General features: G+C 38.1%; 2 protein-coding genes across 5 annotated transcripts in view; both read left to right on the top strand.

The window, feature by feature from the left end:
* Nucleotides 1–5,555, top strand: part of opa (odd paired) — a 40,695-nt gene extending 35,140 nt beyond the window's left edge. For all 4 annotated transcript variants that reach the window (XM_065307207.1, XM_065307206.1, XM_065307208.1 and 1 more), the window contains one exon: nucleotides 4,507–5,555. In XM_065307207.1, coding sequence (XP_065163279.1) covers nucleotides 4,507–4,949 — 443 coding nt within the window. In that variant the 3' untranslated portion in view covers nucleotides 4,950–5,555. The remainder of the gene's footprint in view (nucleotides 1–4,506) is intronic.
* A 127-nt stretch (nucleotides 5,556–5,682) lies between these two features.
* LOC135795516 (uncharacterized) overlaps nucleotides 5,683–22,158 on the top strand; it is a 29,361-nt gene continuing 12,885 nt past the window's right edge. The window contains exon 1 of the mRNA XM_065307224.1: nucleotides 5,683–5,916. The gene's annotated coding sequence lies outside the window, so the exon portion shown is untranslated. The remainder of the gene's footprint in view (nucleotides 5,917–22,158) is intronic.

The raw sequence follows: 22,158 nt of genomic DNA, 5'->3' as shown, positions 1-22,158 counted from the left end.
CTTGATTATCAAATCTATTATAGCGACGTAAGTGCATAAGCTGTCAAGCTGTTTAAACGTTAGATTTCACGATTATAATTATATCATCAGAAAGATTATTTATTTATCTATAATTTATAGTATTAATTTGGAGAGGTTATGTTATATTAAGATTGTCGTTGATCATTAAATAAAAATTCTTCAAGTTGCCCAAGTTGGACCGAAGACAGGGACCGGGTTTTAACAGGGAAAACGTATATCATTTTTTTTATCTCTTAGAAAAGCTTGTGGACGAGCACAAATCTTCGAAATGATGCAGTGTATGAAATGCCGCACTTTGGTTTATACAAAATGTGCTTGTGTTTCTGCTAAAACTAAAATTTACTATTGTGTCAATTGCCGTTAAAAAAGCATGATCCAATTTAGGAAACCGCGCGGTCCAATTTAGGAAACCGGTTTCTTAATTTGGACCAAAAACACAATTTTTTTAAATTGAAATTTGAGGGGTATAAATATAATATTTACTTAAATCAAGAATATCATTTTGTTGGTAAGCCTTGTGAGTTACTTTTCCGCTACTTAATTTTTATTGACAGTTTATATGTGGCTCTATAAATCGAAAAATATAAAAATGGTCCAAATATGGCTACTTTCCCCTATTACGTATTATTGTGACATGATATCACCATGAAAAAATACCAGCTTGCCCCATTTGCGCTAGTTCGCCCCATCAACCAGATATAAATTCATACCTACGTCTTAATCGAGGCCAACATCTGTCCGTCAACGCGTCGAGGGCGCATTCGGGGGTTGCATTGTCGACTGTAACCAATGAGATGAGGCGCGGTCGAGGTATCTCTTGAATTCTGAACGAATGTGGAGCGTCGCGTTTTATCAAACTAAACTAAACTGTAAACTGTAAACCACCCTTTTGTGCGCCCCTAATGCGCGAGCCGTGCGTAAAGCGATTATGAGAGTTTAATCCTCTTCGCCTCTATGCCAACTGCCGAACTGCAATGAAGAGAAGACAGCTTAATATCTCGCACAGGCACAATGCCCGGATGGTAAATTCACTAAATTTTGTCAACTCTATAAATTTAAATGTCATATTATCTCGCACAACAAAAAATATACGTTGATTTAAATTTAAGAGAAAAAAGATAGGCAACTGTTTTTTAGGTTATGATATCTTTTTTGTTTGGGCACCTCCCACCAACCACAGAGTTCCCAAACGTATCACGTTACTCTCCGTTGAATATCTTACCAAAAAGGAAGCACCATGCCAATTATAGGCTGCTAACAAAAAAATCCTCGCCGCAAAAGTTCAGCGATCTCGATAAATACAAAAACCACGATCAAATTTAACAAAGTGAAACGGATCTGTAACAGGAAACACACGTATTAAGTTATAGGTTAGGTTGCAAAGCAATCAAATGTAACAAAAGTAACAAAAGCTTTCAAAATGTTTCATTTCCTTTCAAAAACAACCAAAAAAACATTTATTTTTTGATTGTCTGAATTAGTTGTGTGGTAATACAGATTTCTGTAAAATGTTGAGTTAAATTTGCGTGTTTGATGTTGGTTGTTCCATCAAGGCACTAATTATTCACGTCCATAATTAGTCCTCCACGCAATGACAACGCGCGACGCTCTGTCGCTGACACGAGCTTGCGCATGAGTTTGAAGCTTGAGTCACGGCGCGCAGTAATTGCGTTTATCTTCTCCCGGGCCCCACCCGCCGCGTGGAACAAACGCCGCCATTACGAACGCAATAACTCGCATCCTTGCGCGCGTATTCTCATTCCCATCGACGCGCCGATTTGTTCGTTATCATCATAAGTGCGCGCGCTACAATATCATTACAGTAATTGCATGCACACACATCATTTACGGGGCATGTAAAGCATCGAATTTGATTCTCACGAATCGAAATCAAAATGGCGCGCGAGCGGTAATCGAGAAATACCGCCGCACAATGTCGCGCTAATGTAAAACACAGCGGGGCTAAGTATAACAACCGCGGATGGAAAAATAAAAACATGTGTATTCTTTGTGTTCCGCTTCGATTTCACGCACAATGTTGGAGTGTGCATATGGTCATGTGGTGTTTTTCATAACCTCAAACCAAAGCCACAAAATGGCCGCGTGGATATAGGTGCACACATGTGTTGTTAATGACATTGCAGCCGTGTGGTGTGCTTCGTTTTCCTCGATTCGTTGAAGAAAAGAAGGAAAGCGCCCCGCGTCGATCGATATAATACGCACACAAGGTGGAAAGGTGCGCGCTCGTTTGTTTCATTTCCTCGTGTCATTTATCTCCGCTCGTTCGGTGCGCGCCGACTGTATCATCTGGGCTATTAGTAGTTAGATAATAAACGCCGTCGAAAGAGCTTCACGGAATGAATTGAGACCCGCGTGCAATATATCTGGATTACTCGGTTGGAAACGAGATCAGCTTAGGAGTAGAGTTTGAGTTTATAGTTTAACGACTAAACAACTTTTGTCGAGTGTTAATTAATAAACAAAAAAATAAAACTTATTAAAGTGCAAAGATTTTTCTGGTTTTCTCGGCTGGTGGTTGATATTTAATGAAAATATTCTCGAGTTGAGTTTTTATTTACATTGCATTCAATTTGTGAATGCTGAAGATGAGTGTTTGCCATATTCGGCCGGTGGCGCGAGCGCAGAAAGCGCCTGAAAGCGTATCACATTTTAAAGGCGCAATTTATCAACTTTTATGGCCGTGACAAGTTTTATTTGTTTACACACAACACGGTCCGGAGGATTTTTGGTCCTTTTGTCACCATCGTACGTATATTCAGAACTCTACTAGCCAAGTCTCTTTCACGTTTTTACCTTTTGTGCAAAAGTGTGTGTGGGGAACTGGAGGAGCTGGAGATATTGTGTCTTCTCAATTTATACAGGGTGAGAGCAGTAAAACAGGTCATTTTTCACTTCTGAAAGGCAAATTAATTATTTTTTCTCAAATAATTTACAAACTATTAACAAAAAATCTATTATTTTTTGTCTAGACAGTGATTTATTGCTTCATCTTGTATAAAATATGAATAATTTTGTTTTTTGTGCAAAGAATATAAAGATATTGTCACATCATTCAAGCACTATTTGTTTGATTTCATTTTTTTCTATTTTGAAATCAATACGAACGTAATTTCATTTTATTCTTTATTTTTTATTTTGTGTGCACAATTTTTCCACGTCGTGCACATTCAAACACTCATAGATATATTTATTTATTTATTTATTTTGCTGACTTCCACACTCGTGCTTCTGCAGCCTGGAGAGCGTTTTGTAGGTTAGGTGCGTCCAATGTAATATCATAAGCTCCATCAATTTAACGTGTGCCCGATTCACAATGGGCTCATTATTCCCATACGTCTTCCATTATATTCGAACGTCCCGATAGTCATTTGTCATGATATTATAATGGGGTTGGTGCGCCAGAGTGTGCGGCTCTCGGCAACGAAATCCAGAAACCCTCCGCAACGAGTGCGATTGCTGCTGCACCGGGATGCGCTTTTCGCTCGGCTTTCGGTGTTGTTCTTGCTCGTTTTTCACACTCACGCTAACTAAACACACGCATTTCTTCCGGTTGAAATCTGTGCGTGTGTGTTCACATGTTATTGCCAATAAATACTCTTTGATTGATCGCCATCGAGTTGTGAACTCAGCTAAACCTCGCCAACAACACATTTTAAGTTCGTGACCTTTGAAAATTTTGAGAATTTCAACAAAGCAATGAATTGCACGTTACACAACGCAGTTGTGAGTGAAACAATGCATTGTTTTCTTAGTGAAATGTCGATACAACAATGGCGCGCAACTGAAACGAACATTTTAAACATTTTTCACATTGCGCATTCCTCCCGAAATATTCTCGTACATTAGAAGTATCTATATAAACCAAATAAGTAATGTTGGTGTTTTTCTAAAAATATTTATGCATGACATCCGTTTCGACCACCACCATTTTATTCTTATTCTTCATTCGAGCGCGCATTGAATTGCGGTGAACCAAATTTTTTCCTCTCCGGGCAAAGTTTACGCATCGTTGACTTTTCTTTCTAATAAAATTTCGGGTTCCCGAAATTTGGGAACTTTTGTAGACTTGTTCAACTTGGAGGCGCATATAAAATGGTAACTATTTTTCGATTGTGACGTTTATACGCGCACGACGTTCATATTTTACTCGCTCGTTAAGTCCTTAGCGTGGCTGAGCGTCTCGGGGTTTTCTTGTTCTTTACACGAACATGAGCATAACCATTTGATGCGTGTTTCTACCTGACGTGACGCGTCTTTCATCTGGAAATTAACAACCGGCGATCAAGCGACTAACGACTGGTAGTAGACTGGCTGTCAGCGGTGGGATTCTTTTATTTTATAGACGTAGACTCATGTTTTACACGTGTTAGGTGAAAAATTAACCAGAAATTCGTTGTCGTATTTTGTATGCATAAAATATTTCATTGTAAAATCATTATTTTAAAATTATTTTTCTTGTTTCAGGTGAAAAACCATTTAAATGTGAATACGAAGGTTGTGATCGACGCTTCGCGAATTCCAGCGATCGCAAGAAGCATTCGCACGTTCACACCTCTGATAAACCGTACAATTGTCGTGTTGCCGGCTGTGACAAATCCTACACTCATCCATCATCGTTGCGTAAACATATGAAGGTGCATGGATGTTCCGGAAGATCACCACAACACTATGATAGCGACGGTGAGGAGTCCAACTCGTCGTCAGCGGGCAGCATCTCGGTGGCGGCTAGTCCGCACGTGAGCATTCCGACGCATGCGCAACCTGTGACAACACACGTGCCGGGCACGACCGCCATCAGCGAGTGGTACATGTCCTGCCAACCTACACCACCCACCACTGATCCTTTAGGAGGTTTAAGCGCCTTTGGACATCTGCATCATCACGGCGGCGCCGCCACCGCGTACTAAAACCACCAACAACAAAAATAAGTGATATGATAAACTAAACGTAATTTAATTTAATGAAAATATTGTACATAGCGCTTTATTTATGTATTATAGTTAGTTATAATTTGTAAGTGAAGGACTGGACTTGACTTTTTATTCAATTGTGCAATTTAACTGAAGAAGAAACTAAACCTAAACTATGTGACACGAAAATTTAGAAACATTTGATCTTTACTGATGTGATTAAATGTTTCTAAAGTTTTTATGCTGATGCACTTGCGTGAAACATGTAAATATCTTGTATATAAATCGTAAATATTGTAGGAATAAGTGAATCACGTTTTCGCTGAAGTGTAACCCACGCATTTTTTTCAGCTTGCATAAAAATGCGTGTGTTAACTCGGCTGGATGGAAGAAAAATGTATAATAAACAAGAACACGCTCGAAAACTTAAGAAAAAAACACTTAAATATCTCTTCAGGGATCTCTGTACATTTAATAAATATATTTGAAATGATATATCGCGCGGAAGTTTATTGTAAAATTTAATTTTATTGAGATGCAGAACGGATATTGAATGCGGACGATAATAAAGTTGACTGATGTATAAAACATTACACAAAACAATTGTTTACGTCTTTTACTTGTATATTTTTATGTGTTAGTGTTTAGTTATGTTGCATTTTTTGGGAGTAGTTAGGTTGGTAGACCTGCACGTGTGCAATTTTGCAACATGTTAGCGTCACTCGCCCGCGTTCGCGTTCTCAGTCAGTCGCGTCCCGCGTGGAATTCGAAGCGTGCGCCTCACAAATTACGATGATAAATAAGTTATGGCTGTGGGTTTTTATGATTAAAAATGAGGCGAGTTGTTACCTGTGTGCCTCATTAATAACGAAAAGCGCGTGAGAAAGAAGAAACGACGATCTCGTGCGTGATCGCTGCGAACAGAACCTCCAAAAAGACCAGCGCGACCAAGAAAGGGCTAAAGGTGAGTCCAGCGACGCATAAAAATACTAAAACATATAAAACTCGCTTGTAAGTTATTCATAGATGTATATTCTTTGAAAATATTGTCTACTAATTCCAAACTCACATTGATCACATTTTGCTTGCGTTTGTAACTCAAACGTGGAATCTGCTGATTATTTTTTTGTGCGTGTGTATGAGGTGATATCTTGCGATATAGGCAACCAAATATGTGTGTGTGTTAGTGTGGAACAACAACAAAACCCGTTCGGCTGTGTTTAGATATTATACGATATCAAGTTTGCGCGAAACGAATCGTCTACGATTGTAATCAGTACGAACGATCAGCTGAGTGCATAAAACACAACACAAAACACAATATGAAAGGTATAGTTGGGTCGCCATAACCGGATATTGAATCAGCAGATGTACAATTATATTGTGCAATCATCCCGTGTAATATTACTACATAATCCAATTTATTTCGATGAGTTAATAGTAAGTATGTTTGAATTTCGTTTCGTTAACGTGACTATAAACATCTTCACGAGTTCTAGCTATGACTTTGGCATCGTACACAATTTCCACGAGTTATTCGCATTGTAACCGTTCAAGCGTGAGCATTGGCAGTGTTTTGCGACATTGGATTTTCCATCCCAAACCACCACATCCTAGCTTACCTTAAGGGACTGGATTGGTGTGTGTGTGTGTGAATATACCCGTATTGGTCTCTCTCGGCAAGTTGTTTACGTTGGCCATTGCATTGGATAGAATAACAAATGCTGGCTATAAAACAGGGAGGGCGAGACAAATGCGCAGGAAATAAATTCGCGGCCATCCGATAAGTCAATTGTTATCTCTGTTTTTGTGCTGAGCGCGACACACAGTCCCACGAAACGGCCAGCGTCGTTTGTCAGAGGAAAGCAACATAACCTATAAAATATAAAAATGTCAAAATGTAGATATTGATACACATTGCAGATAGACTGATATAGTATTACAACATATTTGAATATTTTGAAGTATATTCTGTGTTGTATTCATGTATGTTGGGTTGCATGGGGGAAATTTATGAAGTAGCGATTGGAGGCGTGGTTCGTCCTGCCCCGGCTGCCCCCGAGGCGACTGAAAACACCACTCATTAAACCGAGTATTTATTACGGTCATCTCTGTTGCTGTATATCTATCACAGCACATTTGTTGCTGTAGTTTTTGATTTTTAAGCTTTTTGGTTCACATGACATTTCGAATCCGCCCGAATTAAGCCAAAACCTACGCGTCTGCACGAAAAGAAAAACGACACACAATTACTTACATCATAAACAACTTGGTTTTCGTTTGCTGTGTTTTGTTTCTTTTCTGTGGCATCGCGCGCCCGAGATGATTTACTGCTTGTGGCGTCCCGAGCGCGCGCTTATTCAGATCTTGACCGCGTCTCGTGGCGTACCGTGGCGCGTACCGATACAAATGATTTCTCAATAAATATGTAATTGCTCATAAATAATTTATAGCCGGGGCAGCAGTCGCACGCCGCCTCATCGTGGAGAGATAACATGAATGTGTACGTGTAATTTACGATTTCATTTGCTTGCGCTGTTGGTCGCCGATTCGGGTGTTTCGGTTTTTAGCTGCGCATGCCGCGAATGTGTAACTGAAAATCACAAAGGACTGCAAGGATAAACTACCCAATGGCACGCAAATTTAATAATAATCCGTCGTGGAGTTAATTTCGTTTAGTTTTTGGGTTTTTGTTTTGTTTTGTTTAAAAAGATTTTAAACAGTTGGATGATGAGTTATAAGCTTTTTATCCTTTCATTCTCAATTACTAAACGAGCGTTTCGCAGGCGTATCCTTGGCAAGTTTATATCCTCATTGAAAACATAAATGTTGTGCGACATCGTCCACGCCGAAAGTCGCATCTTTGCATCTCGCGTCCCCGAGGCCCGAATCGAATGCAATATGTATGAGCGCGTCGTGTGTGTATTTTAAAACGGCGCGGCCCAGTGTCCATAACTCACCTTCTATGCGACTTCGTGGTGCTTCTTTTGTGGCGTTATTGTTTGCCCAGTGCAGCACATCGTCCACCACAATTTCTTGCTTCTCAAGCGGAAAAAATCTACGTACATTTTGCCCCAAACACAGCAAATATACAATACGTATTGAATTAGAATTTATTTTAACGTTTTTTTATTATTTTGTATTTAAAACAATATTTTTAACGTTGTCTGTTACATAGTTGATTTGGATATGAATTGAAAGAAAAGTTATTCGTGCGTTTACTAGACGATTTCTTCGAATCAGCGGGTAAAATCTAGGAACAAGTTGTATTGTGTGTGCGTTTTCATCGTCGCATTATGTTGATTTCCACGAGTGGCACACATATCCACCCGGCGAATGCGCACATACCTCCTCGACATATTTCGGTGTCTCGCGCGCGCGGAGTCTCGAGATGTGGAAGTCGAGATACGGACGAGAGTCGGACGCGCGCGCCGCGCATTATGGATCTGGAGGAGACACGGGAGACGCCAGCGCCCGCCAGCGCCGGCATTCCGGAGTCTCGTGTGTCCTCGCGCGCGACTCATAATTTCGAAAAATATTACTAAATGAGATGGTCTTTCGGTCGCTCACAATTAAACCCATCCATATATTTCTTTAACTAAATGGTTTGAAACTATGTAGAGGCTAGACAAGTTTTAATTTAATAGGATGTTCTTTTTCTGTGAGTGTCCGTCGAGAATTAAAACACGCTATAAACAATTGATGTGAATGACACTGTGTTCCATTCATTATGAAACATAAATTCATTCATATCATGAAATAATACCTATGTTCGGTATAGGTACATTGGGATTCATCGTTTAAGTAACTCGAGTTGCATACCTCAAGCAATATTTGCATTTTCATTAATAGGTATTATGAAGAAATAGATACTTAGATACTTTAACCGCGACTAAAATCTTTATTTGAGTAACTTGGGTTACATACCTCTTGGAACATTTGCATACTCGCTCAAATCTTGAAACTTGTAAACTTTTCCAACCACCAAAATCAAATCATGTAGTGTTTATGCATGATTTCATGTCGGCCGGTTATATGCATCAAGCTTGTTATTAATCATCAATTCAGGACGACAAATACGGCTATAAATCAACCCGGACCCTTCACAGCACCACTGTACGGCACGTTGGCGCTTCTTCTTCGTGTTCTTCTTCTCCTTACCGAGTGCCCCTCGATCCCAAAACGAGAGCACACCGTGCGCAGGATTTAATCCGTAATGCGTCTTAAGCGGACGTGATTTAAGGGTTCAATTTAGTTGGCCATTGGCGCATCATCTGGCTGCGGATCCTGCAGCGCTGGGGGGCGGTAAATAAAATAGATTGGAGTATATACGCTCGGGCGGTAAATTAGATAGATTATTACCTACCCTTCTAACGCCAGTCACTTATTCTTCCGTCTTATTGAGGTGTACGTACGGTATTTATTTATTATTTCTATTTGTTGTATGCGTCTATAGACGGAAGTTACGCTTCATATGTGCGGCAAGATGGCGGACCCCCGGACGCGACACGAAACGTATTTTTCTAATATTAGACCGTATATTATATGTGGAAGTCCTTGAGCGCGCGGAGGTGTTGTCGACGAGGGTGTGCGGTATGTGGGTGTGCAATCATGATGTGGGGGTGTTTCGTGACGGGGAAGAAAAGAAAAAAAAAACGAGCGGAATGGAAAAAGAGTAGTATCGTGTACGAGTTCCCGGGAATGGCGCGTGAGAAATGGCGTATTGCGCACGCTGCGCTGCCATATTTCCTAATAGATGATTGATAACAACACACGACGGCGTGGAATAACGTAATAAAACATATTCAACCGACCGCGCAGAGGTTGAAACTTGTTTTTTACTCTATGGCTGCATAAAAAAGCACAAAAAGCGGCTGACAGGAGAATAATTTGCAAATTGCGTGATATATGCAACCCAAATGACATCCAACAGAATACATTAATTTAGTTTTTAAATTATTCACTTGATTGTATGCAAGTTTACAGAGTGCGGGAGTTTTGATTAGTTTTCGGAGCGAGTAAAAATAGTTTTCGTGGGGTTTTTCGTGAAGAATAAAAATTCTTCACATCAGATCTTGTGGGCAGATAAGCGACGCTTGTCGCCGGTCGCGCGCGCGTATTAATTTGATATTATTTTATTATGACGTAACTCGATAAATTTCCGACGCGAGACGCGAGCGAGAGCGCTAGGGCGCCATCCGCGCCGCAGATAAGCAGCAGTTGCTTCTTCTTCTTCCACTTTTGCTTCATCGTCTTCTTCGTCTCCTTGCAGGAGCAGGAGCGAGGAGCGATGGAAGCCGCGGTGCGGCGCGGTGGAACGATGAGACGGCGCCAGGACATCGGCGCCAATCAGAAATGCCCAATTTTATATTACGCGCATCGGACGCATCGGACCATCCGCGCGTATAAAATGCTTCAATTTGTGTGTTTAATATCGAAACACCGATACAGAACCGTCTGATTCATTAAAATTATTAAATTTTTGTTTAATAAAACTAAAATGTGATTTTAAAGCACAAAAATTTTCAAATTTAATATAATTTGAATTTTTTAAGTAAAAAATTAATCCTGGCCTGATATATAGTATAACATTGTAACGTGTAACCTAAAACGCGTGCGTGGTAGACATGTAAACACTGAAAACATGGAAACACAGCCGAAGAAACTTAAATAAGTGTCGATACATTCAGAAACAGGAGAGATTTTCATCTTGTTTTTATCGTTTTTATTTTTATTGCCTTTTTTTCGTCGTGTTTCTCTTTTTTTTGTTTATTAGTTTCGTACGGCGTGGCGGAGAGAAGGAAACGACGATGATCATCGTTACGCATTATAATATTTAAGTATTTAATTAGGTTATCAAAATGAAATCTTTACCTGTCTCATTTGGAGGCTGTTTATTGCGCGCTTCGGGATTTTATGCGCGGACTTGTTTGCCCCGCGAACAGCAGACCAGCAGCGGTGGGCATAAAGTATTTCGTATTGTGGGAAATTTATTCAAATTAGTCGCTGGAAGTTATTGCTACGAAAACAGAAAATAAAACGATATTAAATACGATATTAATTACGCTAACAAACTGATGTTGTTGATATATTGTGAGTTTTTAGCTAGAAATTTAATATTTGTGGGTAATTTTGATAGGAAATCACTGAGAAATGTGATATCTTAACATTTTGTTCGACCTTTTCAAAACACAACATTCGCGAATCTTTATTTCTGAACATTTCACAAAATTACCTACACCAACAGACGTCTGCGGCTAATTGGCGTCATGCTCATTATTCACTTCTTGTACTGCTTGTAACAAAACTATTTCTGCAACGTTTCCACGTTGAGAATGGCTTGTATATTGCGCGATGCCACCGATATGATTTACCATCTGTAGGCCGTCATTGATTCGTTCCGAGCGCGAGCAGCAAGATGTTAAATTTAAATCTCTTCGCGAATCAAGAGTTTGCTCGCCGCCGCCGTGCAGAATGTTCAACAGCCGCGGCGCGCCGAGTTCAGAGGTCGGTCACACACGACCGATTACGCGCTTGCGAATTCCCGCTTTGCTTCATTTAATGCTGATGAACATCATGCGCATCTCGAGCATTACACTCGTAAAATTGTATCTGCTATCAGTAGGCATATTTATCTACCTATAGAATTTAGTAAATAGTTTTGTAAATTATTTACAGATTATTTAAATGATCGAGGTATGAGTGAATGTGAATGAATCGGTTGGAATGGTCGGAATTTCGCAGTTGGTCATTCATAATTTCGGCGATGTTGTTTTAGGTTAAGTTGGGTATAAATCCGTCGGTCATAAATCGCAATTCGATGCGGTGTAACACATTGATGGCCATTATTCATTTTTTTTTCGGATTTGGAAATTTAAAAAATCCCGGTTATAAATTTCATTCATTTTTGTGTTAAAATTGAATTTTTATACAAATTTTACAAAATCTGATGTCACCGCGATTTATAACGGTTTTAATACTTATACAAGAATAAAATAGAATACTTATTAGTGATTAATTTATTTATCGATCAGTCAAATGCAATTAAAGCCAGCGCCAATCAAATTGCGCTCACATTTGCACGTTTACAATCTCTTAAAGCGATGTAAAAATTCCTAACGCCTTTCATTGGTGTTTTGCGTGTTGTAGCTAGCAACTTATTGCGGTTGTACGCTACATTTCGCACCATTTGTGACATTTACTTGTGCGCGCACTCAATAATAAACCAATTGCGCAATAATTGAACCCTGCAGTCGTAGTTTTTTCGTTGCTCTACACGCGAGCGTGATAAACACAAATTATTGCTTGTTACTGCTTGGAATGTTGCTAATGTTTCTAAAGTATAGGTACCCATTTACCAAGCAGTTGTAATCGTTCGAAAGCGTTTGCAACTGTTTGTAAATTGCTTAATCAATGTCAATCATACAATTATTATTGTTTATATCAGGCATTATCTACGGTAACACTCACAAGCCCCTGTTTTAACCAGCGCGCACATAAATAGCTCTTAAGTAAGGTTATATTCAGTGGGTAATTTTTTTAGGTGGATGCCAACAAACAAACAATTAAATTCCACGCTGCAGCTGAATCATCAACATCTATTAGTTGTGTTAAATGAAATGTTCTTTATGTTATGCGTTTTCATGGTGGTCAAATGAAGCCAAACCCTCATAAACTCTTGGTTTCTGGCAGAAAATGTTCAAATCAGCAGATATTACGATTGCTATCGGGTGCCACGTGTGCGTTCTTAGATTACTAGAACCACAAGACAACCCTTAATAAAACAGCGCGCTGCTGAGAAACCACCTGGCCGATGGGCGAAACTTGTGCCGCACAGCGTGAAACGCAAATGTGGCTTCATTCCCGAAAACTGCGGGTGAGAGGACTGATCAAGGTGCTGAACTATAATGTGGCACACATTCTACAACCCTCTTGGAATATTTTTTGAATTCGTGATTAATCAAAATATTTTTTGGCTTGGCTATCATTGTTTGGGTGGAGGTATTTAGACCACCCTTAAAGTTGCATAGTTTAGCATAATTTTATTAGGGGGTTGAATGTGGAATGAAGTTGTGAATAGTATTAACTTCAAAATATCATTTACAGTAGAATTATTCAAAAAATGGTTTTAAATGACCATAACTTGATTTTGAGGCAGTTTTATTTATTTTTTACATTACCTAATTTCATTAAAATAATGAAATTTAACTATTTTGTTGATTATTTAGAAGTCATAGGTATAATATGTGGTCCTTCCTATATTTATCCATCAATTAATTTAATATTTGTTTATTAAATTAATATTTTCAACATTTTCCTCAAAATTTTCGATTTTTTTTCTCATTTTAAATACTATTTCCCACTGGAGAGAAAATAAATTGCCAATATTTTATAATTTTAAATTAGTATAATCTAATAAACAACAAGTGAAGATGCGTTTACGCGAAAGAAGTGAAGGTGAAGAGATGAGGCAGCCGCGAAGCAAAGGCAGTTATTAGCGCGGCTTCCACACGCCCACTGCTGGCCTCTTCGCAGCGGAGGCACCCGACGAGGTGGTGTGGATAAATTGAAACACGCCGGCTCTCATAAATTATCCAACAATCACGTATTAACTATCTATATGTAGTATATCTGAACTTCAGTCGGATTTGAGCTGAAAATACAAACAAAAAAAATCAAAAACAAACAAAAATTATCGAAAAAAATGTCAGGATATAAAACCATAAAATTTATTTCGGCACTATGTTGATTTACAAGCCTCTTGCGTAATGTGCAGTGCGCAGCAATCTATCAGGTTAATTAGAAATTGAACTCCCGTTGAGAGTGCATCCATGCGCTTATGAGTTCGTAGCATCTTAAATCTTTATTTCTATGTTTTTTTTTTCATTTACAAAAATAATTAATATCATTTGAAATACAGTAAATAAAAACCCAATCTAATACATTAGCTTAGGTTATGTATAAGTTGAAAGCATGCTTGGTTGCATAACATAACGAATCGTGATCATTCGCATGCAAATATGCAATATGCTTGCAGAAACTAATTTACATACAGATTTGTTTTCCGGTTATTAAACGCAAAGGTATTTAAAATTGCTTGCGAATGTACGTAGGCAAATATTTAGTGTGTTGTTTTGACGTTGTTGACTGAAGTTGTTGATTTGATTCGTTTATTCGACACGTGGCACAACTTCCAGGAGTGAAGTGTGTGTGTATGCGTGCGTATATGGTTGCTTCAATAAATAATAAAAAGTAAATATCGTTGCTTGCGAGAGGCTTTGATCTCGAAACACACTTAGCGCCCGCTGTGTTTTCCCTTCGCGTCGAGGGTGCTCGACGGTTATTATCGGCGGGCCCCGCCGCGACGCGTTATGACTGCTTTTTCGTCCTTGCGAGCGCAACCACTTACCAACGCTCATAACCACAAACCAATGCGGTCTAAAATGCTACAAGTAGGTAACGATCGTACAAACTAATGCCATTACAATATATTTATATGAAAATGCATTATAGTTGCCATGTTTTTTCAAAAAAACATTTTAATATTTTAAACAGTTGAGTAACTTGAGTTGAGTTAAGTTAAGTTAAGTTAAGTAAGTATCTATAGATGTAACTGAGTAAAATTAAATGTAAATTTTGCATGATATCCCAATCAATCACTGCCCCTCGGCGCGATGAAGCGTTTTGAATGTAATTTCAATTTCTTGTTTGAATGATTTCGCCAGCATAAACCAAAGATTGAGCTAAACATTGATCTGAGGTTAGAGAATGCCTACAAGTATTAATTTTTCATCGAGTGTCAATCATTGATGTAATGTGAGACTGTTGTAAATAGGAAATGTTGGATTTTAATTTATTTTTTATTGAAATTCACAACATACCACAATATCTTTACTACTTCTAAGTGATAATCAATCAATAGTCAAATAGTTAATTTAAAATTTTAATTTAATTTTTTACACAATATAATTTATTAAACAAATGAATAATTACGCAATAATAAAATGTTATTTTTCAAAAAAGAAAAAAAACCTGACCACATTCAACATTTCAAATATGTTTGTGTCGTGTTTAAAAATAAGTCGATTATTTAAAATGTGCAGGCTGCCACCTACGCAAAGTATAAACAGTAAACTCTAAATTTACACACATCGGGCGTTTACACGCCGTAAGTAGTGTGTGTTGACTCAGTAATGTTACTTTCTGATTAACCTGTATACGTTACACACACGCTCGCGGCGTTCCGTATGTTAATGACCGTAATTAATTATCGCGCACGTTCAAATTTACACATCCACAGCTGACCGGGCGATAATATTGTGGCGCTTTTTGAAACGGACGCACCTGTAGACCTATCGATATCAGGACGTATCACAAGCGCATATCCTTCGGCGCTATTGTCTAAATAAAGTTTCACTTGGACATCGAACATTGAACAAGTTGAATATAATTTTAACCGTGTTTCTTTTTTTTATTAATTTGGTATTAACTTTTGCTAGAAATTTCGCAGTTTTTAGTAAAATATATAAAAATTAATTATTATTTTTTGTTCAAGACCTAGTAGGTGAGAAATTGTAATGCGCTTTAGCGCCATCCGTGAGTCAATTATGTAGTTATAATTATCATTGAATTTCTAGACCGATTTTTTTCCTCTATTTAACACCCTTTAACTTACAATTTTTGATATTTTAATAATTATTCTCCTCTTTGGGATGAAAATGAATCCAAAAACACATAGATAATCAAAATCTGTCCTGCCGTTCTTGAGTTATAAAAACTCTAACTTACACTACTTTATTTTATTGCCATAGTTTGGCTAAACTTAAACTTTTTCTGTTAAAACTTAATTAATTAATTAATTAATTAATGTATTCTTTGTTTCAGGTAAGAAAACAACTTTTCCTGATGTAGTTTGCGCGGCTTCTTCCATATTGTTTGAGAACATCTACTCGTAGCCATATAGATTTGTAAGTTTGTCATTTTAGTCGATATGAATATTTTCACGATCACGTTCAAGGCATACCAGTTTGTGTGTTCATTAATTCGTTAAGTTACGTTTGGAGTCGTCTTTAATTGTGGGTAATTTATTGAACATGACTGGACGATTAAAATTTTTCAAATTAATTAACTTAAGCACACGGCTGGTTTTCTCCACTCGAAATAGGCAGACATAAGCGAAGACACGTTCGACGTTTTCGACCGTCGCGTCCGTTTATGAAATGAGCATAAAAATTAGGCATCTTTGAGCAACAGATAATAAATATGCGACTAAGAGGACATTCGTTTGTGTTTTAATGTGCGCTCGCACATCGCGTCGCTTAATCATCCATTTCGAATGTGTATGGCGTATAATCAGCATGAATTTATGCTTCGGAATATGAATTTCTCATTGGTTTGAGTTGAATTTATAATTTCAACCCGAATATAGGTACGTTTGCACGCACGCTCTCGTGTGTGATATGCGCGAGGGATAAAATTTATGACGCGACCCGTTTCGAACGTAAGAAATTTCGGGCGGCGCGCCGCGCCGGAATTCGAAGGATGCGCGGGGATGCGCTCGCGGTCGAAAACAATGCGTGGAATGTCCGAGGCGCACGGGGCGCGCTGAGCGCATTAACATAATATACTTATTATGAAAACTCGAAACTGGCCACGCGACGCTCGACGCGCGTGATTAATCGACCGGAGTCGGAGCCATAAGCTCCTCTTTTTTTTCCTCGACTCTCGGGCTTTTTTCGTGCAGTCTCGTCTCGGAAGAAATTAATATTTCCAATAGGTCATTTATAACGTGCGGGAAATTTACATATTTTCTGGTTTCATTGCGTGTGCTTTTTCGAAATGTCTAATGATGATTTAAAATTATTTCATTATTTCACCCTAATGCTCAAATCTGTACCTATATTTGGGTGTATCTAAAATAAAATAAAGTTGAGTTAGTTACAACGTTTATAACTCAAGAACCGCTGGACAAATTTTGATAATCCATGATTTTTTGGATTCATCTCTACTTCAAATAGCAGAATAACTACTAAAATGTCAAAAATTATAACTGAAAAGGTGTTAAATAAGGGATGAAATTATTAAAATTTCTCTGTTTTTTAAATAAAATTCCGAAATAAAATAAATTCTCTTAAAAAGTAAAAATTAATTACATTTCATACAATTACAAGTTGGGGGGCCAAAGTAGCGAGCAAAAGTAAAATTAATTATATTTGTGTATTCTCTTGATAGATATAAATACGAAATGATTAAATTACTGTGTCTGTTTGTGAGTTTTTTGCGCATCAATTTTTTTTGCTTGAATCAAAAGGTCACGTGCCGATCTTTGATTTTGATTCATAAGGGTGTTGAATCGGCGGTGGCGGTGGTCGTGTGCATTGCACATTAAACTCCAAATACCCAAAAGCATATTGAAGCGTTTTATTGTCAGGCGCGCGAGGCGACGCTTTTCGAGGGAGTAATGATTCGGAAGGAGATGCGGCGGTGGTGTCGTCGCGTAACCACCCCAACTTTGTGCAAACATACATTGTGTGCGTGCGTATGTGTGTGTAATGCGCACCCACTTGCCTCATAATTCATATGGGGTAATGTGACAAACGATTAAGTGCGGACGCAGCGACTCACCCACCCTGCGCTTACGCATGACACAAATCATAAGTCAATATAGGCAAAAAATAAATCTAAGAGTGAGGAGTATTTTCATAAATGAGCGAATATTGTTTATGTGTGGAGAAAGTTTGAGGACACTTCTAAGAGGGGTTGGGAGGTATATTCTCTTGGGATGTGTAGAGTGTGTAGACTATGTGCACTCACCCACAACAAACGCAAATTAAATCTTGCATTTATGTGTTTTCGGAGTAGTAATAGATTATTTATTAATGGGGTCTCGTTAAATGCTGTTTAGAAAGTGTTGCGTTTGGGGAATTGTGTGAAGCGAGATTTTAATACACGTGTGAATCACTTGGATAATATAATTGTTTTAAGTCGGGTTAGTTAAAACATTTATAACTCAAGAACTGCTGGACAGATTTTGTTGATCTACAATTTTTTGGATTTGTCTTGGCTCTGAATAGCAGAATAATTAATAAAATATCAAAAATTGTGATATACAGGGTGTTAAATAAGGGATGAAAATTTATATAGAGATTCAATCATAGTTATTGCTAAATAATTTAATTCGAAATGGCACCAAAGAGCAATATTAGTATTTTTTTTTAAATTGCAATTTTTATTAATGGAATCGTACCTGTCTACTAGGCCCAAGAAACAATAAAATATAAATTAATTAAATCTTTACTAAAAACTACGACTATTATAATAATACAACCACAAAACCGCAAGCTGTGTCTGGTCTAATGTTAAAAGAATGTAAGCTCTTTGATTTTGTGCCCCGAACATTATCGGTCCATCTGAGTCGTGCCACGGGCCATCGGTGCGACACCCAAAGACAACGTGTCGCGAGCTTGTTATCTTGTACCCATCGCTTCGAACAAGATAACAATGGCATTAACTCGAGAGCGGCGCGCTGCGGCATGCAGACATCGGAATGAAGGAATTGATGCGTTTCTCGGCTGAACGCCCACGCGTGCAGATGGCTTCCAAAACTTAAATAAATCGGATGACAATTTAAAAAATTTAACTACATTTGACATTCATTGGCAAAATTTAATTTCATAGCAAAAGTGAGTTTTTAACTTGTACCCAAATTTAACATAATATTCTAGTTTACTTTGGCTTCTAATTATAGTCGTGTTAGTACTGCACTCGTAGTAATACTAACCAAATTCACGCGAATAAATAAACAGCGCGTTGAATGGTGATGCAGGGCGTCGAAGTAAGTGAAGGTGAAAATTACTCACTCTTAAATTAAATTTGAAGCATGATAACATTTTTGTATGCGCTGGAATTTCGTGTTTGTGTAAAGCGAAAATTAACAGACCACTCAACGCCAGCAGAGCAAAAGAAAACAACGCAGATGCCGCGCGTAATCGGTGTCTATGACCATTCAATTTTGATTCAAGTTTAATTTTAGATTTTCATACACACACAACACATGAATATAGACAGAAAAAAATCTCGTGTAACTTTTCCAACTTGGTGTCGCTTCCGATCAGTTGACTTAACATAAAATTTGATTTCCGGTCCGATTTACACCGTTCACAATGAAAACATTTCCAGGCTGGAGGTGCAGAAGTTGAGCTTTCACCTGCTGCTGCTGCCACACAGCGTAAACGCATTCAGAGATGATAAAAGCTGACTTTCTGGCTTTTCGGTCGTTGAAATGCTCGCATAATGTGTATGCGAGTATGTGTTGGTGTGTGTTGGTGGTGGTGGCGGAACGGTTAGTGGATGGCGGAAGACCGTTACGCATCGGCTGTGCCCTGTGCGGAAAGAAGTTCGTCGAAACGCGCGCGCGCTCTTTTGCGCCGGGGGCGTGCGACTGACACCGGCGCCGGCGGGGGGCGCAATTGCTTTATATGTTTCGGAAGGAAGCCCGGGAGGGCGAGCGGCCGGCCCCGCAAGTCCTGAACGCATCGCATTCTATGATTCTATCTTTCCATCCGATATTCTTCTACGCGGCGCCAAACTGTTACGTATTTTATTCATGAAATATGTAAGTGCGCCTGCAATTTTTTGACCTTTGAAATTTTTTCGAAAGATTTTCTATAACAAAACGATTTGTACGCTTGTAGGCGTTCAATAACACTTTGAAAGCGATTTTGCCAGGTGTGAAAATCGAAATTGATTCGATAAATCAGCAATTTTCCAATGTAATGATTCAGCCATTTTTTTGGTAACAATTTCTTCATCATCCACCCCGACAAGTTTCAGGTATTCTGCGTCTACAACCACAACATTCCTGTATTAGCTATTTATATGATACACTTCTTAAGAGGGTAATTTTTCACTGTCAACATTTTAAGTCTCTTGCATTGTGATTTAGGCAAAAACGCAAAAATTTTCCGAGAAATATTAAAAATTTGCCAATTCATGACAATTCAATTACTCCAACATAAGAAAATATTTTATTTATCAACCATAACGTTTAATATGTACAAAAAAATATTATCGGAATGTTTTCGCATCATGCGAAAAGGGCACACAGGAAAAACAAAAGTGCGAGACGTGTTTTCGTGTTCGGATTCCACGACGCGATTAAAACACACGCGAGTCACGACGATTGATGAACGTCATCAATTTATACATTTTGATTTGTGAATCATTTGATTCAACAATCCAGCAGGGACACAACCATAAAATTATTGAATTTATGTTGTTTCAATGCGGCGAATGTTGAAACACATTGTATATTTGTACATTATCAGATGCTTGTTGCGTTTGTGTTGGTTTTCTGTACGATGTTCAGCGGAGATGATCATCATCTCATCCGTGAAGGGTTTGATTGATTCGACGCGTTGTTCATTTTATTACAACGTGCAACGTTTTTTTTTTAGGAGTAAAATTTTATCAAGTTGATTTTATGCTTTCCGGAATAGTTAATAACTTAATGTGCAAGCGCGTCGGGTGCCATCAAAATTAATTTAAATAACTGCTGAAAGTTACAATTTCCTGCCGCGCGCACCTTCGCGTCCAATTAGGCGTCCTGTTTTCAGTAATAAACTATTTCCTAAAATATTCCTCATTTTAAACTAAAATTTTAAGTTTAAACGTTTTTATTAAGACATTTCACGTTGTGGAATAATTTTTTAAATTTTGGCGTTGTTGTACGATGATTTACGATTCGTATTATTTGTTCCTCACGTGGACGAATTAATTAGCGGTGAATTTACGATCGGCGATATAAATCATTTGCATATCAACGAGTTGATACGTGCGGGTTTGCGTCGTAAAATTATTCATAAAATCTAGTGGTATTAAATTTAATTTAAAAGGGCTGGATAACTGAAAAAATAAATTTAGTGCCTCCACAAGTAGGCAATTTGTAAGTCACTAATAAGTTTGTAACTTGTGATATAATTAAAAAATTAAAAATGCTAACATATTTATTAAGAATTCGTCTTTCTTGCGCGCGCTTTGAATTTAAGTAACAGTGTTTTTTTGTGGTTTGGTGTCTTCACACAAATTTATGAAGTGTCTATTGTTTGTTGCTGTTGGCATCCGGAACTAATCAAATTAAATTAAAGCAAATTGTGAGTGCTGCGCCGTCGTCATTACTTATTTTTATTTGGTTTGATAATTAACTATCTTGCTACTTATCTGAGTGTAATTTTAAAGTGTATTAACCTTACTTTTTTGGTCGTGTGTTAAAAAATGTTGTTTTTTCTAACTTTTTTTGTGTAATTCTGCTGATAATATAGGAATACAAACGTGACTTGAATTAGAAGTTGATTTTTTGATTAATTCGACGTTATTTAATTCGTTTTAATCTAAATTTGCCCAAATTTGATTTAAATTGACTGAATTACTTGTATTATCACACATCCGCTATTTTTTTCTGATAATTTTAAAAGCAATGACCTAAATCTTGAAAAAAAAATCTTAGGTAGGTATATAGGTTTGGATACTATATATATTTGTTTTTACTCACGCAGTTCAACATGTAAGCAAAACAAAACTAAAAATAGACCAAATGTAAATCGAAAATCGTTTAATTAAAATTCTATTTCGACCCGGAGACGCTTCGCTCGTTCGTCCAGAGACCCATCTTCTGGACCTTCGTCTGGAATTGTGCGCCGTGTGCTTGTCGTCTCCTCGGCCAGGCGAAGAGAGGTCTCTCGGGTCTGTGTCCGCTGACGCGCTGCATGTAGATCGATCATCAATCAATACGCGGCCGGCCGCAACATCATCAATAACGCTAATAGTCGCTGTGAATTTAAAACGGCTCTCGCTCGCCGAACAATGCGCTTTATTTATTATTGTTTCTGCAGGGTCGAGGTGCGTGTGTGTGTTTCGTGTTTTTCCTTGGATGGTGCGTTGTCCATTGTGCGCCTTGCGCGGCGTGGAATGATGATGACGATAAGGCGCATTCGTGTCCGTAACTTTTCAATATTGAAAATGCTATCTTCTATTTTACATTATCTCATATCAAGCGCATTGCCAACTACAAACTGCAAACTGAAAGATTGAAGGGTGTAAAATGAGCAAAACTCAATTGAAACTTAATTTTTTTGGGTCAAATTTAAAATAAAAATTTAAAATTTTGTATGAGTTGTCATCAACTCAACGCATAAAAAATAATTCTTCA

This window comes from Atheta coriaria, unplaced genomic scaffold (genome assembly GCF_025399875.1).
Source record: "Atheta coriaria isolate IRGN ID8LTWV9N9 unplaced genomic scaffold, Caltech_Dcor_3.1 hic_scaffold_7_pilon, whole genome shotgun sequence".
Lineage (NCBI taxonomy): Eukaryota > Metazoa > Arthropoda > Insecta > Coleoptera > Staphylinidae > Dalotia > Dalotia coriaria.
The sequence above is the reverse complement of the archived record's forward strand: the minus strand, read 5'-3'. Positions and strand labels throughout refer to the sequence as shown.